The sequence below is a fragment of the Schistocerca gregaria genome, chromosome 7 (assembly GCF_023897955.1).
Source record: "Schistocerca gregaria isolate iqSchGreg1 chromosome 7, iqSchGreg1.2, whole genome shotgun sequence".
NCBI classification, from domain to species: Eukaryota; Metazoa; Arthropoda; class Insecta; order Orthoptera; family Acrididae; genus Schistocerca; species Schistocerca gregaria.
Genome location: NC_064926.1, coordinates 451,667,286 through 451,682,683, shown reverse-complemented (window position 1 = coordinate 451,682,683; position 15,398 = coordinate 451,667,286). Strand labels below are relative to the sequence as shown.

Genomic DNA, 15,398 nt, shown 5'->3' with positions numbered 1-15,398 from the left:
TATTATGATTTCATTCCCCTGCCCCACATGGGCAGGGGAGGGTTAGCAGTGGCACAATCCACCACTCTTCAGCTGAGTGACTTTCCAGTAAATAAAAAGATGAAATAGTACATATAAAAGGCAATAAGAAGAAGGTCATAGGACATAATAAGGGGCGACAATGGGGGTTAAAAAATACCCTTAGATGGAGACGTTCATTGCGGGACAATTCAAAAAGTCCACTTAAAGATATAAAAAAACACAGCTGGCGATGTGCATAGCATGTAAAATACACTGAAGTCACATACACAAGTTGTAAGTTGGCCACAGCATTCAAATACACCAGAATGATGATGCTCTAAAACCACTGCACAAGCCAGAGCACACACAATGTAGAGTAAAAACTCACAGAAAGGACTTTCCAAGGGCGAGGAGGCCTGAGAGGAGAGAAAAGAGGGTATAGGAGGGGCAGCAGGGGAGGGAGAGGATGGGATGAAAAGAAAGGTGGTCAGAGGGTGCACCCAGGGGCAGGAGACAGGGTGGTGGGAGAGGGAATGCAAGTCACGAGGGAGCACAGAGGTGTGGAAGAGGTGCACTGGAAAGAGAGGGAGCATAGGAGGGAGGAAAAAACCGCTCAGGGGAAGGGAAAAGGAGGGGAGAGGGAGCCCTCACGATATGGAGGGGGGAAGGTGGAGTTAGAGTTGGTAGGATGGGGTAGATATCAGGGCAAATCTCATCATCTAGGAGGCAAGGCGCTGGAAGGTTGTTTGGCAAAGGAGGTGGAGGGCGTTGAGTTGGAGAGAGGGTGGGACAAAACGACAAAGGCGCGGTAGTGGGCTGGGTGTAGAGAGGATAGGAGATACGAGAAGGTTAGGGGGGGGGGGAGGTATCGAGCGTGCAAATGATGTACAGAGTGCAGATGTGTTCGAGGAAAGGGAGAAGGTGTGGGAAGGAGTTGAGGTCATAGAGGATCTGTGTGGGGAACAGGAGACAGATACAGAAAGTGAGGTGGAATGCATGGCATTTGAGGATTTGGAGGGCTGTACAGAATCTGTTCAAAATGGCTCTGAGCACTATGGGACTTAACATCTTAGGTGATCAGTCCCCTAGAACTTAGAACTACTTAAACCTAACTAACGTAAGGACATCACACACATCCATGCCTGAGGCAGGATTCGAACCTGCGACCGTAGCAGTCACGCGGTTCCGGACTGAGCGCCTTAACCGCGAGACCACCGCGGCCGGCTATAGAATCTGTGTGAGGAGGAAATCCGGGGACGCTGGTATATCAAAGGATGGGATGGGTCAAGAATTTGTAGGTGTGAAGGATGTTGGAAGAATGCAGCCCCCATGTCCAGCCGGAGAGGAGTTTCAGGAGGTGGAGTCTATTGTGGACTTTGTGTTGGATCGTAAGGAGATAGGGAGTTCAGGTGAGTGACTGTCAAGGGTGAGGCCAAGAAATTCCATGGCCTTTAGCTAACGAAAGCCACATGAATATACAAATACATTTTTGATAGTTGAAATTTATGCCGTTCGTAATTGTGATATCTGGGTATTTCCTTAAATAGATGACCTTTAAAGTTGTCTCTTTTATCGTGTAGCGGAAATTTAACGGAAAAGGTTGAACACGTGAGTATAAGGAAGCAAGAAGAAGAAAAAAAGGGCAACTGGCGCATTGTACGTCGTTGGCGTGTTCCGGGGGCGTTTGGCGCAGCGGCGGGCACTGCAGTCAGCGGTCCGCGCGGCCAGAGGCGCCCTTGGGCGCTGTCGAAGCGGGCTCAGCTAACGACCCTCAGCTGGCGCACATCGACCCGTTATTGGTGGCGGGGGCGCAACAGGGATCAACACACTACTGCAGCGGTCCCGCGTCTAAATTTAAACCCCACTCTCTGCCCCAGTTAGGCTACCGTAGGTAGGTAGGTAGTTGGTAAGCTCGCTGGCTGCACGAGTAGAGCAGTTTGCCAGCGCACCGGCACCACTGTATTCGACTTCGTGTGGTCCATCCTTGCGTACGAAAGCAAATTTTCTTTTGCACCGTGTTCGCGACGTTACATTTTTATCGTACATGCTAACGTTCATAATTCGCTACTGCGATCTAGATATGTAAAAAGCAATGTCCTGACTGACTCACTCATCATCCATCACCCAAAACTGCTAAAGTATTTTATAACAAGCATCTTAACCATCAGCTGTTTATTTGTCCCATTAGTGATCTACCGGTTCCGGTATTAGCCATCGTCTAGGATGTAGGGTACAACAGATTAAATGATGGTTAATAATCGAAACCGGTAGATGACTAATGGGACAAATAAACATTTGATAATCAAAATGCATTTTATAAAATACTTTACAGCTGTTTAACCTCACCTTATGCCAACATTACAAACCGGCTGTTGAACCTCACATTATGGAAACATAACAAACCGCTAAGGATAGAACCTGTCATTTGGACAGGGTGTAAATCGTATACTACACGCACCGTTCAAGAGGATAGTTTTCGAAATTCCAGCCCTAAGTGGGTGAAATACGGGATGAAGGGTTTTCGGAAATGTGTTGCTATTAAGGCAGTTTCGAAGCTAGACCTACGAAAATTGATATTTAGTTTCTCGGTCAAAAATAAGGAAATACGTGTTTCTATATTTTTGCAAATTTAGCCCTATGGAGGCGAAGAAGTGGGTGAAATTTAAAAAAAAATCATTGTTAAAAAACTGCTAAAGTGTTTTTAAAGCTACATCTTTGAATATTGACATTTAACTGTTCGGCTACAAATAAAAAAAGACACATGTTCTAGTGGTTTTGGAAATTCAACCCCTAAGGGGGTAAAATTGGGAGTGAAATGTTTTATGAAAATATTACATCGTGAAATCATTTTCAAAGCTAAATCTATGAAAATTGGTATTTGGCTTTTCGGTTGGAAAAGAAAAAAATATGTGTTTCACTCTTTTTGGAAATTCAACACGTAAGGGGGCCCAGAGTGATTCACTGACTCACCATCGCCTAGCCCAAAGTGCTAAGGACAGAATTTGATGCGGGTGTGGATCTTGTACTATAGGCATCGTTTCAGAAGGGGTTGTTCGAAACTGCACTCCTATGGGGGTGAAATAGAGGGTGAAAGGTTTTTTGAAAATATGCCGCTATTGAGGCGATTTTGAAGCTAGAAGTACGAAAATAGGTATTTGGTTCCTCATTCAGAAAGAAAAAAAAAAGAAACAGCATTGTTGGAAATTCAACTACTAAGTGGGTGCAATACTGGGTGAAAGCTTTCTTTGAAAAAAAAAAGAAAAAAAAAAGAAACCATTATTAAGGAACTATTAATGCATTTCAAGGCTATATCTGTAAAACTGGTATTTGACTTCTCGGTTAGAAATAAGAAATATGTGTTCCACTGTTTTTGAAAATTCAGTGCCTCAAGGGAATGAAGTAGCAGATGGAAAATTTTATCAAATTACTTCGTTACGAAATCATGTTCAAAGCTAAATCTAAGAAAATTTGTATTTGTCTTCTCTGTTAGTAATAAAAAAAGTGTGTGTCACTGTTTTTGGAAATTCAGCCCCTAAGAGGATGAAATAATGGATACAAATTTTTAGGAAAATTTTCAGGCTAAATGAAAATTTTTATTTCACTTCAATGTTACATATAAAGAAATGTGTGGCAGGGGATGAAAATATGTACAGAAATATCATCATAAGAACGTAAAAGGCATGGACTTAGCTACCACAATCGTTTTTGGTCAGAAACACGAGGTCGTTCAATAAGTAATGTCCCCCATTATCTTAAAAAAGCCATTACTATACATAGACGAACGTCCTTGTTGGTGCTTCACATTTCATGTTTGTTCTGTGCGCCGGTGAAGTTTCGAACCGATCTGGCAGATGGCAGATCCGTAGTACAGAATCAAAATGGCGTCTACATACGACTCACGTTGCAAGCAGCGAGCTGCTATTGAATTCTTATGTGCAGAAAAAGAAACAGTGGTGAACATCCATAAATGTTTGTGTGCAGTGATGGTGACGCTGCAGTTGATACGAGTACAGTTCAGCGACAGGTAAAGAAAGTTACAGCCGCAGGAAATGCAGAAACAGAGCTCCATGATCAGCCACGTTCGGGACGTTCTGTCACGGCCACTGCTCCAGACACGCTGAATCGTGCTGTTGCCATCGTTCGTGCCGACCGGCGCATCGCAACTCGACAATTGGCTCTACAGTCATCGGTCAGCAATGGAAGTGCGTCTGCAATGATCGAGAATCTCGGATATTCAAAGAGGTGCTCACGATGGGTACCACGAATGCTCACAGCGGACTACAAGGTTCAAAGAAAGGCCATTTCATGTGAACTGTTGGAATATTTTTGATACCGACGGAGAGGCCTTTATGTCACGGATCGTTACGGAGATCGAAAGCTGGGTGCACATCTTTACGCCGGAAACAAAAAGGCAACCCATAGAGTAGCATCATCCTTATTCACCACAAAAGAAGAAATTCAAGACAACCCCCTCTGCCGGAAAAGTCATGGTGACTGTCTTCTGGAATTGTGATGGCGTCATTCTAGTGGATGTGATGCCAAGAGAGTCAACAAGAAATTCGGAGACATACGCAAAGAACCTGAATAAACTCTCAAGAACCGTTTCCGACGTGTTTGAGTGGACAAGAATCCAGCAGAAGTCTTGCTTCGACAAGCTCTTCCACAACGCTGGCGTACGGCCATAGAACGTGATGGAGACTACGTAGAAAAATAGGATATGGACAAGACATGTTGATGTATACTGTCACCAAATTTTGACTCTTAATAATAAATCGGTTCTGAGAAAAAAAAATGTGGAGCATTACTTATTGAACGACCCTCGCAAATTCGCCAAAGACCATACTTGTATGGCCTGAATTAGCATGAAAAATTTAGGTGTTGTGAACAACATAAAAATTCGATTAAAGAAAAACAAAAAAATTGTTTAGCCCATTCAATATAGGCCAGCGTACCAGCACGAGCTAATCTAGTAATTTATATTCTGCAATGACTCTCAAACTTCATGTATACTATGTGATCAAAAGTATCCGGACACTTGACTGAAAATGACTTAGAAGTTCGTGGCGACCTTCATAGGTAATGCTGGAATTCAATATGGTGTTGGCCCACCCTTTGCCTCGATGACAGCTTCCACTCTCGCAGGCATACGCTCAGTCAGTTGCTGGAAGGATGGTTGGGGAATGGCTGCCCATTCTTCACAGAGTGCTGCAATGAGGAGAGGTATCGATATCGGTGAGGCCTGGCACGAAGTCGGCGTTCCAAAGCATCCCAACGATGTTCTGTACGATTCAGCCCAGGACTCCGTGCAGGCCAGTCCATTACACGGATTTTATCGTCGTGTAGCCACTCCGCCATAGCCTGTGCATTATGAACAGGTGCTCGATCATATTGAAAGATGCAAACGCCATCTCCGAATTTCTCTTCAACAGTGGGAAGCAAGAAGGTGCTTAAAACATCCATGTAGGCCTGTACTGTGATACTGCCGCGCAAAACAACAAGAGCTGCAAGCCCCCTCCATGAAAAACACGACCAAACCATACCACCACCGCCTCCGAATTTTACTGTTGGCACTACACACGCTGGCAGATGACGTCCACCGGGCATTCGCCATACCCACACCCCGCCATCGGATCGCTACATCGTGTACCGTGATTCGTCACTCCACAGAACGTTTTCCACTGTTCAATCGCCCAATGTTTATGCTCCTTACACCAAGCGAGGCTTCGTTTGGGATATACTGGCATGAATTGTGGCTTAGAAGAAGCCACTCGACACTGAAATCCGAGTTTTATCACCTCCTGCCTAACTGTCATAGTACTTCCAATGGATCCTGCTGCAGTTTGGAGTTCCTGTGTGAAGGTCTGGATGGAAGTCTACCTATTACAGATTACGACCCCCTTCAGCTGTCGGCGGTCAGTCCACAGACGAGGTCACTCTGTACGTCTTTGTACTTTACGTGTCCCTTCACGTTTCCACTTCGCTATCAGATGGGAAACAGTGGAGCTAGGGATGTTAAGGAGTATGGAAATCTCGCGTACAGACTTATGACACAAGTGACACTCAATAACCCGACCACGTTCAAAGTCTGTGAGTTCCGTGGTGCGCCCCATTCTGCTCTCTCACGATGTTTAATGACTGATGAGGTCGCTGATACGGAGTACCTGGCAGTAGGCGGCTGCACAATGCACTAAATATGAAAAACGCATGTCTTCGGTGGTGCCCGTATACTTTTGATCACGTAGTGTATGTCGGGGCGCAGAATTTCCTCATAAACATGGACTCTGAAATCTATATCTAAAGAGCACTTGTTCATCTTCAACACAGTGAAATACAATTCTTCTACATCACGCTCTTCGTATTACGTATTTCGGAAAGAAGTAGTACGAAGCAAAACAAAAAAAGTATACAGTAAACATTAGTTCTAAAATGCAAACCTGAGATATGTGCCCTTTTTCAATAGATGAAATGTCTTTCGCACTAACGAAGATGCTCATAGCTCTTAAGATATGCATTTTGGAGCCCATGTCTATTGGACATTTTTTTTCTTGTTTTAGTAGCCTATATATTATCATCTCCGAAGATTTTTTATGTTCTTGTTGATCGTATACTGGGTGTTACAAAAAGGTACGGCCAAACTTTTAGGAAACATTCCTCACACACAAATAAAGAAAAGATTTTATGTGGACATGTGTCCGGAAACGCTTAATTTCCTTGTTAGAACTCCTTTTAGTTTCGTCAGTATGTATTGTACTTCCTCGATTCACCGCCAGTTGGACCAACTGAAGGAAGGTAATGTTGACTTCGGTGCTTGTGTTGACATGCGACTCATTGCTCTACAGTACTAGCATCAAGCACATCAGTACGTAGCATCAACAGGTTAGTGTTCATCAAGAACGTGGTTTTGCAGTCAGTGCAATGTTTACAAATCCGGAGTTGGCAGATGCCCATTTGATGTATGGATTGGCACGGGGCAATAGCCGTGGCACGGTACGTCTGTACCGAGACTTATTTCCAGAACGAAGGTGTCCCGACAGGAAGACGTTCGAAGCAATTGATCGGCGTCTTAGGGAGCACGGAACATTCCAGCCTATGACTCGCGACTGGGGAAGACCTAGAACGACGAGGACACCTGAAATGGACGAGGCAATCCTTCGTGCAGTTGACGATAACCTTAATGTCAGCGTCAGAGAAGTTGCTACTGTATAAGGTAACGTTGACCACGTCACTGTATGGAGAGTTCTACGGGAGAACCAGTTGTTTCCGTACCACGTACAGCGTGTGCAGGCACTATCAGCAGCTGATAGTGCCATTCTGCGAATGGTTCATAGAACAATGTGTCAATCCTCATTTCAGTGCAAATGTTCTCTTTACGGATGAAGCTTCATTCCAACGTGATCTAATTGTAAATTTTCGCAATCAACATGTGTGGGCTGACGAGAATCGTCACGCAATCGTGCAATCACGCCATCAACACAGATTTTCTGTGAACGTTTGGGCAGGCATTGTTGGTGATGTCTCGATTGGGCCCCATGTTGTCCCACCTACGCTCAATGGAGCACGTTATCATGATTTAATACGGGATACTCTACCTGTGATGCTAGAACATGTGCCTTTACAAGTACGACACGACATGTGGTTCATGCACGATGGAGCTCGTGCACATTTCAGTCGAAGTGTTCGTACGCTTCTCAACAGCAGATTCAGTGACCGATGGATTGGTAGAGGCGGACCAATTACATGGCCTCCACGCTCTCGTGACCTCAACCCTCTTGACTTTCATTTATGGGGGCATTTGAAAGCTCTTGTTTACGCAACCCCGGTACCAAATGTAGAGACTTTTCGTGCTCGTATTGTGGACGGCGGTGATACAATACGCCATTCTCCAGGGCTGCACCAGCGCATCAGAGATTCCATGCGACGGAGGGTGGATGCACGTATCCTCGCTAACGGAGGACATTTTGAACATTTCCTGTAACAAAGTGTTTGAAGTCACGCTGGTACGTCCTGTTGCTGTGTGTTTCCATTCCATGATAAAGTGATTTGAAGAGAAGTAATAAAATGAGCTCTAACATGGAAAGTAAGCGCTTCCGGACACATGTCCACATAACATGTTTTCTTTCCTTGTGTGTGAGGAATGTTTCCTGTAAGTTTGGCCGTACCTTTTTGTAACACCCTGTATAGTGTCATGCATGTCTTTGTTCCGGCTTTGTTAATCTACTGATGACATCATCACAACAGCAAACACGAGAAATATAAATTAGTTCTGCCCATTTAACTGATCGACGAACGAAATCCTGCGAGTAAGAAATATTACCTTCTCCCGGAATTATAAATCACAACTGCAGTTTTCCTTGTCACACTCCCCAGTTGCCGCCCCCGTCGGTAAATTAGGTGTAGAATTTATACGGTACGGTTGTCGACCTGGTTGCAACGGGAAACCCCGGAGACACTTGCCGTCGCTTCTGGAGAAGCGAAAGGGCGACGGCGGAAGCGCGTCAAAGGGAAGTGAGGGTAATTGGGTGGAGGGCGCAAATAAGAGTACTTCAGAAAGACGGAGCAGAGCGGTACAAGGTCCGACTTGGCGCCAGGGCAGGAGGGGTGAGGGGGGGGGGGGGGTATTCTGGAAACTTCAAACGTCTCCAGAGCACTGCTGACGACAGCTAACCGAGGACGAGAATTACTTTCAGCGGTGGTCGCGACCTTTGACCCGACCGCTAATCAGCTATTCAGCACTTGAACATAGAGCAACGTTGTGAAGTGAGGGCACTTTGAAGACTTATTTGTCGGATATAGCGTTGACTTAAAGGTTGGAATGAGCGTTACTGACATAGGCTTTGGAGGTATTTTTGTCCTTCGAAAAGCCACACACGACAAAGTAATTCGTTAACAAACAAAATTGTGTGTGTCAATGCAAAAATTATAAAGAAGAGGCAACAGTAGACAAGAGGTAGGAGAAAAACAGAAATGCATTTAACATAGATTGACACACGCGAAAAGGCGTATAAATAATAGAAAGTAATTAAAAGGCGGCTGCCGCAACGCGAGCGGGTTACATAATCGCTCGGTCGCGCGCCACATGTAAGTCACGTGTCAGCTCAAAGATGATCCGTCTCCAGCTAAATCCCTAGACTTACTAAATAAAAACTAGACCGCACATTGATGCTAGTGTCTCGTCCCCACACTGAACGTAATAGAAGCCACCATTTGCAGGGAAACAGTGCGTAAACAGGGTTCCTTCGTGTGCTGCTTTTAATTGTAACAGTATAATGGAAGCAAAGACGAAGACGGAAACAATGTTACATTTCACAGGTCAGTCGTTTCTGGTTGTTTGTTACTTTCTGTTACTTGTATATAGTATTTTCATGGAGAAATAATACATCATGAGCGTTTGTTTTTGTGTAGGTTTCCCCTTACAAATGATTTTCTAAATTGGAAATGGATAGTTGCTACTCAGAGAGAGAACTTCCAACCGACAGCAAATCATTTGCTGTGCTCTCTTCATTTTCAAGAGAATTGTTAAATAGAAAATTATTAAAATAGACGTCAACTGAAGGACGATGCTATACCGACAGTATCTGGATTTCCAACTCATTTGAAAAAGGTATAGTGTCCTGGAAATCGTGCTGTATAGGCCTAGGTTAAATAGTGTGGAAATACTGTCAGTGTGTATAATTTTGAACGTTCTCTTTCCAGGTTACCAAGGCAATCAAATATATATTAAGTATGATATGTGTTGTCAGGTGGTGATTATACTTCGTAAATGGTCAAATATTGGATTAAATGTTGCAAACTCAACCACTTTCAGAGGTTCTGTCAGTGTTAAACGCTAAAGTGCGAATGAAATTCCTACGGTATTTAAAGTGATTTGGGTTATTACAATTAATCATACCAAAATTCGAGTGTAGACAGTACTGTGCTAAACAAAAGTAAGTGTGCAAAATGTACACAGTGGTCGTTAAAAAGCAAACAGGACCTGACAGGAAAATTACGTGAATTAAATAATAATCGTACTGCTTGCTACTTTAAAAGTGTCATGTAATTATCTAATGCAAATAACTCGATGTAAACTCGCTCCACCTCGTCAGAAAAGAGCCTTAGATTCTTAAATTTCGCGTCTCTATGCAGACGTATTTCGGAAATTAGGAAACTTCATTCATTTAAGTATACTTTTAAAATAGACTCGAATACTCAGTACTTTTTTTTTAAACAAACATGTGTTTAATTTGTGATTCAATTTGCTCTTGTTGCGTCTCATATACGTCAAATCACAACCCCAGTATTAGGATTCATCCTTGCAAATGGCGGCGATCAGCTGCTTCAATTGGGGGACAGTTGCCTCACTTCCCTGCTACTGCGTGGTAGGGGCTTGGCTGAATCTGACTGTCGGTGTGGTACATCTTTGCAATAGTATTAGGCGGTTTTCTCTTAAGGTTACGCGGTAGCTTTGACCGGTGCTGCCCTATCAGAGTGCAGGGCGTCTGTTTTTCAGTTAGATGCCTCGTACTGTTTAAACACAGAGCACACTAATTCCTGGCAGCACATCGTGCAGAAGTGATTGAGACATTCGTCTCGTGCTTTCAGGTGGACGCATTCTACTGACAGCTTCGGCAGTATGCTGACACTGTAGCAAGCGACACATATCTGGGTCGTATTCCCGTTATTAGAAGCCACAGGTGCATTCGGGTTGTGTAGAATTGTGTACTTTTCGCGTTACCTTTTGCATTCGAATTTTTCCAAGGAAAATCTTGCGCATTTGCTCCCTCTTGTGTTCTCATTGCGACACATGGTAACTGATATCCGTTTCTCGGTTAACCATCTGTGACTTGTAAATAGTATCACTAAATCTCAAGATTAAGCTTGAGAAGTGTACAACTTTATGTTTGAGTATTCTCGTGCTATGATGTTCGGAGGGCATGTTATACGGATTAATGCGTACTTGCATTTATCCTTGAAGAGTAATCTTATTTATATTGCTTATCCACACATTTTACGGCGCTGATCATACGTTTGGTCTTCAGTTTTTTACTACCTTGCAGGTCTTCCTTTGTTCAAGAATTCCACGATGTGTACGTATGAATGCTTAAGTCTTTCATCACAAGAAACTCCAGTGTGTTTGGGACGTACAATACGGGAATTATCTTCCGTAAGAGCTTCACAGGATTTCAGGTAAGGCGACGTAAGTGCGGTACTTTGAAATTGGTGGCGGTAGTGTAGACGCCAACAAAAATAATATCTTCTGTCACACAGGCTCACAATATGTCAAGTTATTAGGAAGTGTAGGTCGCATATTGCGCCTCCAAGACACAATATTGTTACCATAACAATAAATGAAATAGTCTTAGGCTGCAAGGATGGTTTTACAAATTTTTGTTCCATGGTCGATTTCGAGACTTCGTATCTGTTATATTGACTTGTAAATATCAGATTTCAGCTATCAGTCGTCCTTTTTAAATTTTATTAGCAGACCTAGATTTCAGCTAGAAACTAGCCATTCTCAATGCACTATCATTTTTGATCAGCGCATGTAATGCCTGTTGGTCGGGCTTCATCCACAGTTCATTGAATACTAGTATTCATGCATTACATGGATTGATCAAGAATTATAGTGCATTGAGAATGGCTAGTTTCTAGCTGAAATCTAGATCTGCCAATAAAATTTACAAAGGACGACTGATAACTGAAATCTATTATTTACAAACTTGGTATTACTTACTACCCGGTTAGAAATACTGTGGGTGAAAGAACCAAATCCCTGCTGCTGTGGTGGGGGTGACAATTTGGTAATGGAGAAAGAAGGTGGGGAGGAGGATATGGACGAGGAGGGGGGAGGATATGGATATGGACACAGATAAGAGGCAGGAGGCGATGGGCAGAGGGGAAAGGAGGAGATGGCCTAACAGAAGATTGGGGTAAATATATACCCGGATAATGTCGAGTACTTAGGTATAATATATATACAAGGTGGCCAGAAACAGTCTGAAAAGCTTGTAAGAGTGTTTCAGCGTAGAATGTGCTGAGAAACAGTTCCGGAAAAAAATCGATACGTTGCGCCGTTTCAATCATCAGTGACGATAGCGAATTACATGGTAATGCACAGCACCATATATACAATAATGAGCGAATACATTATGATCATCTGCTTAATAGCTTTTTTGTCCGGCTTTGGAATGAAATACATAACTTATTCTGCGTATGAGAGCTCCAACACTTTGTTGGCGTGTTTGTTGAGGTATGTGACGTTAAATGTGTGCTCACAGTTCATGTAATTCGCGTAAATAGCAAGCCACTGATTTGCGTACGTGGTGATAGCGCCCAATAGCAACACAGGTGGGTTCCATGGGATGTAGATCAGGCGAATTTGGTCGCCGAGACATCAACGTGAGTTCACTATGATGCTTCTCAAACCACTGTAGCACGGTCCTGGCTCCGAGACACGAATATTTATCCTGCTGAAAGATGACATCGCCGTCGGGGAAGACATCAAGCATGAAGCGGTGCAGGTGGTTCGCAGCTTACTGCGTGTCTTTTATTACTACCACAGGTCCCACGCAAGCGCCGGGTAATGTGTCCCGCAGTATAATACTGCTCACACCGGCCTGCGTTCGTGGCGCGCTGCACGTTTCGAGCCGCCTTTAACCTGGATGACGGCGTTTGTGGAGACGTCTCTCGACCTAGTGTAACAAAAATGTGATTCACCCGAAGAGCCGACACGTTTCCATTGATCGATGGTCGAATCCCGATGGTCCCGTACTCTCTGAAATCTTAATTGATGATGTCGTTGGGTCAACATGTGAAAACATAGGAGTGGTCTGCTGCGGAGCTCTATGTTCAACAATGTACGATGATCGATGTGCTTCGAAAGACTTGTGCGTGCACCAGTATTGTGCTCTTTCGGCAGAGATGCCACAGATCACCATCTATCCTGCTTAACAGAGCAGAAAAGCCTCGGAACCCCATGTTCTGTGAAGATTCTTGGATGTCCAATCATTTAATGCCTAGTTATAGATTTACTCTACCTCTTTCCGTAGACGTACACTACAGTAGCACGTGAACATTCGACCACCTTCGCAGTTTTCGATATACTAGTTCACAGGCTCTTCATAATAATAATCTGCCCTTTGTCAAGGCCCATATATGAATGGATTTCCCCATTTGCGGGCCATATCTTCATTAAGATTATCTCCCGTCATTGTCTGCTCCGCTTACATACTTTTGTTACCGCCTCACGCTCCCGCAAGGCCATCAGGGGCATCCAACGTCGTGGTGGGCAGTGGTCATAGTGTTTTGGCTTTTCAGTATAGGTAAGTTTGCAACCATGGACCTTGCCGTTGGTGGAGAGGCTTGCGTGCCTCAGCGATACAGATTGCCGTACCGTAGGTGCAACCACAACGGAGGGGTATCTGTTGAGAGGCGAGACAAACGTGTGGTTCCTGAAGAGGGGCAGCAGCCTTTTCAGTAGTTGCAGGGGCAACAGTCAGGATCGTTGACTGATCTGGCCTTGTAACAGTAACCAAAATGGCCTTGCTGTGCTAGTACTGCGAACGGCTGAAAGCAAAGGGAAACTACGCCCGTAATTTTTCCCGAGGGCAAGTAGCTTTACTGTATGATCAAATGATGATGGCGTCCTCTTCGGTAAAATATTCCGGAGGTAAAATAATCCCCCATTCGGATCTCCGGGCGGAGATTACTCAAGAGGATGTCGTTATCAGGAGAAAGAAAACTGGCGTTCCACGGATCGGAGCGTGGAGTGTCAGATCCCTTAATCGGGCAGGTAGGTTACAAAATTTAAAAAAGGAAATGGATAGGTTTAAGTTAGATATAGTGGGAATTAGTGAAGTTCGGTGGCAGGAGAAACAAGACTTCTGTTCAGGTGACTACAGAATTATAAACACAAAATCAAATAGGGCTAATGCAGAAGTAGGTTTAATAATGAATAGGAAAATAGGAATGCGGCTAAGCTACTACAAACAGCATAGTGAACGCATTGTTCTGGCCAAGATAGATACGAAGCCCACACCTACTACAGTAGTACAAGTTTATATGCCAACTAGCTCTGCAGATGACGGAGAAATTGAAGAAATGTATGATCAAATAAAAGAAATTATTCAGATAGTGAAGGGTGATGAAAATTTAATAGTCTGGCTCAAAGAAATGAAAGAGGAAACCGCCTGGTAAAATTATGCACAGAGCACAACTTAATCATAGCTAACACTTGGTTAAAGAATCATAAAAGAAGGCTGTATACATGGAAGGAGCTTGGAGATACTGACAGGTTTCAGATAGATTATAAAATGGTAAGACAGAAATTTAAGAACCAGGTTATAAATTGTAAGACATTTCCAGGGGCAGATGTGGACTCTGACCACAATCTGTTGGTTATGACCTGTAGATTAAAACTGAAGAAACTGCAAAAAGGTGGGAATTTAAAGAGACGGGACCTGGATACTCTAAAAGAACCAGAGTTTGTACAGAGTTTCAGGGAGAGCATAAGGGAGCAATTGTCAGAAATGGGGGAAATAAATACCGTAGAAGAAGAATGGGTAGCTTTGAGGGATGAAGTAGTGAAGGCAGCACAGGATCAAGTAGGTAAAAAGACGACCGCTAATAGAAATCCTTGGGTAACAGAAGAAATATTGAATTTAATTGATGAAAGGAGAAAATAGACTCCTGGAAATGGAAAAAAGAACACACTGACACCGGTGTGTCAGACCCACCATACTTTCTCCGGACACTGCGAGAGGGCTGTACAAGCAATGATCACATGCACGGCACAGCGGACACACCAGGAACCTCGGTGTTGGCCGTCGAATGACGCTAGCTGCGCAGCATTTGTGCACCGCCGCCGTCAGTGTCAGCCAGTTTGCCGTCGCATACGGAGCTCCATCGCAGTCTTTAACACTGGTAGCATGCCGCGACAGCGTGGACGTGAACCGTATGTGCAGTTGACGGACTTTGAGCGAGGGCGTATAGTGGGCATGCGGGAGGCCGGGTGGACGTACCGCCGAATTGCTCAACACGTGGAGCGTGAGGTCTCCACAGTACATCGATGTTGTCGCCAGTGGTCGGCGGAAGGTGCACGTGCCCGTCGACCTGGGACCGGACCGCAGCGACGCACGGATGCACGCCAAGACCGTAGGATCCTACGCAGTGCCGTAGGGGACCGCACCGCCACTTCCCATCAAATTAGGGACACTGTTGCTCCTGGGGTATCGGCGAGGACCATTCGCAACCGTCTCCATGAAGCTGGGCTACGGTCCCGCACACCGTTAGGCCGTCTTCCGCTCCCGCCCCAACATCGTGCAGCCCGCCTCCAGTGGTGTCGCGACAGGCGTGAATAGAGGGACGAATGGAGACGTGTCGTCTTCAGCGATGAGACTCGCTTCTGCCTTGGTGCCAAT

The 15,398-nt window shown here is 44.5% G+C and overlaps 1 protein-coding gene across 1 annotated transcript in view; it reads right to left on the bottom strand.

The window, feature by feature from the left end:
* The window catches only part of LOC126282424 (uncharacterized), a 255,993-nt gene extending 245,596 nt beyond the window's left edge, over positions 1–10,397 (bottom strand). The window contains exon 1 of the mRNA XM_049982081.1: positions 10,342–10,397. Within this exon, the coding sequence (XP_049838038.1) occupies positions 10,342–10,397 (56 nt within the window). The remainder of the gene's footprint in view (positions 1–10,341) is intronic.
* Positions 10,398–15,398: the final 5,001 nt, after the last annotated feature.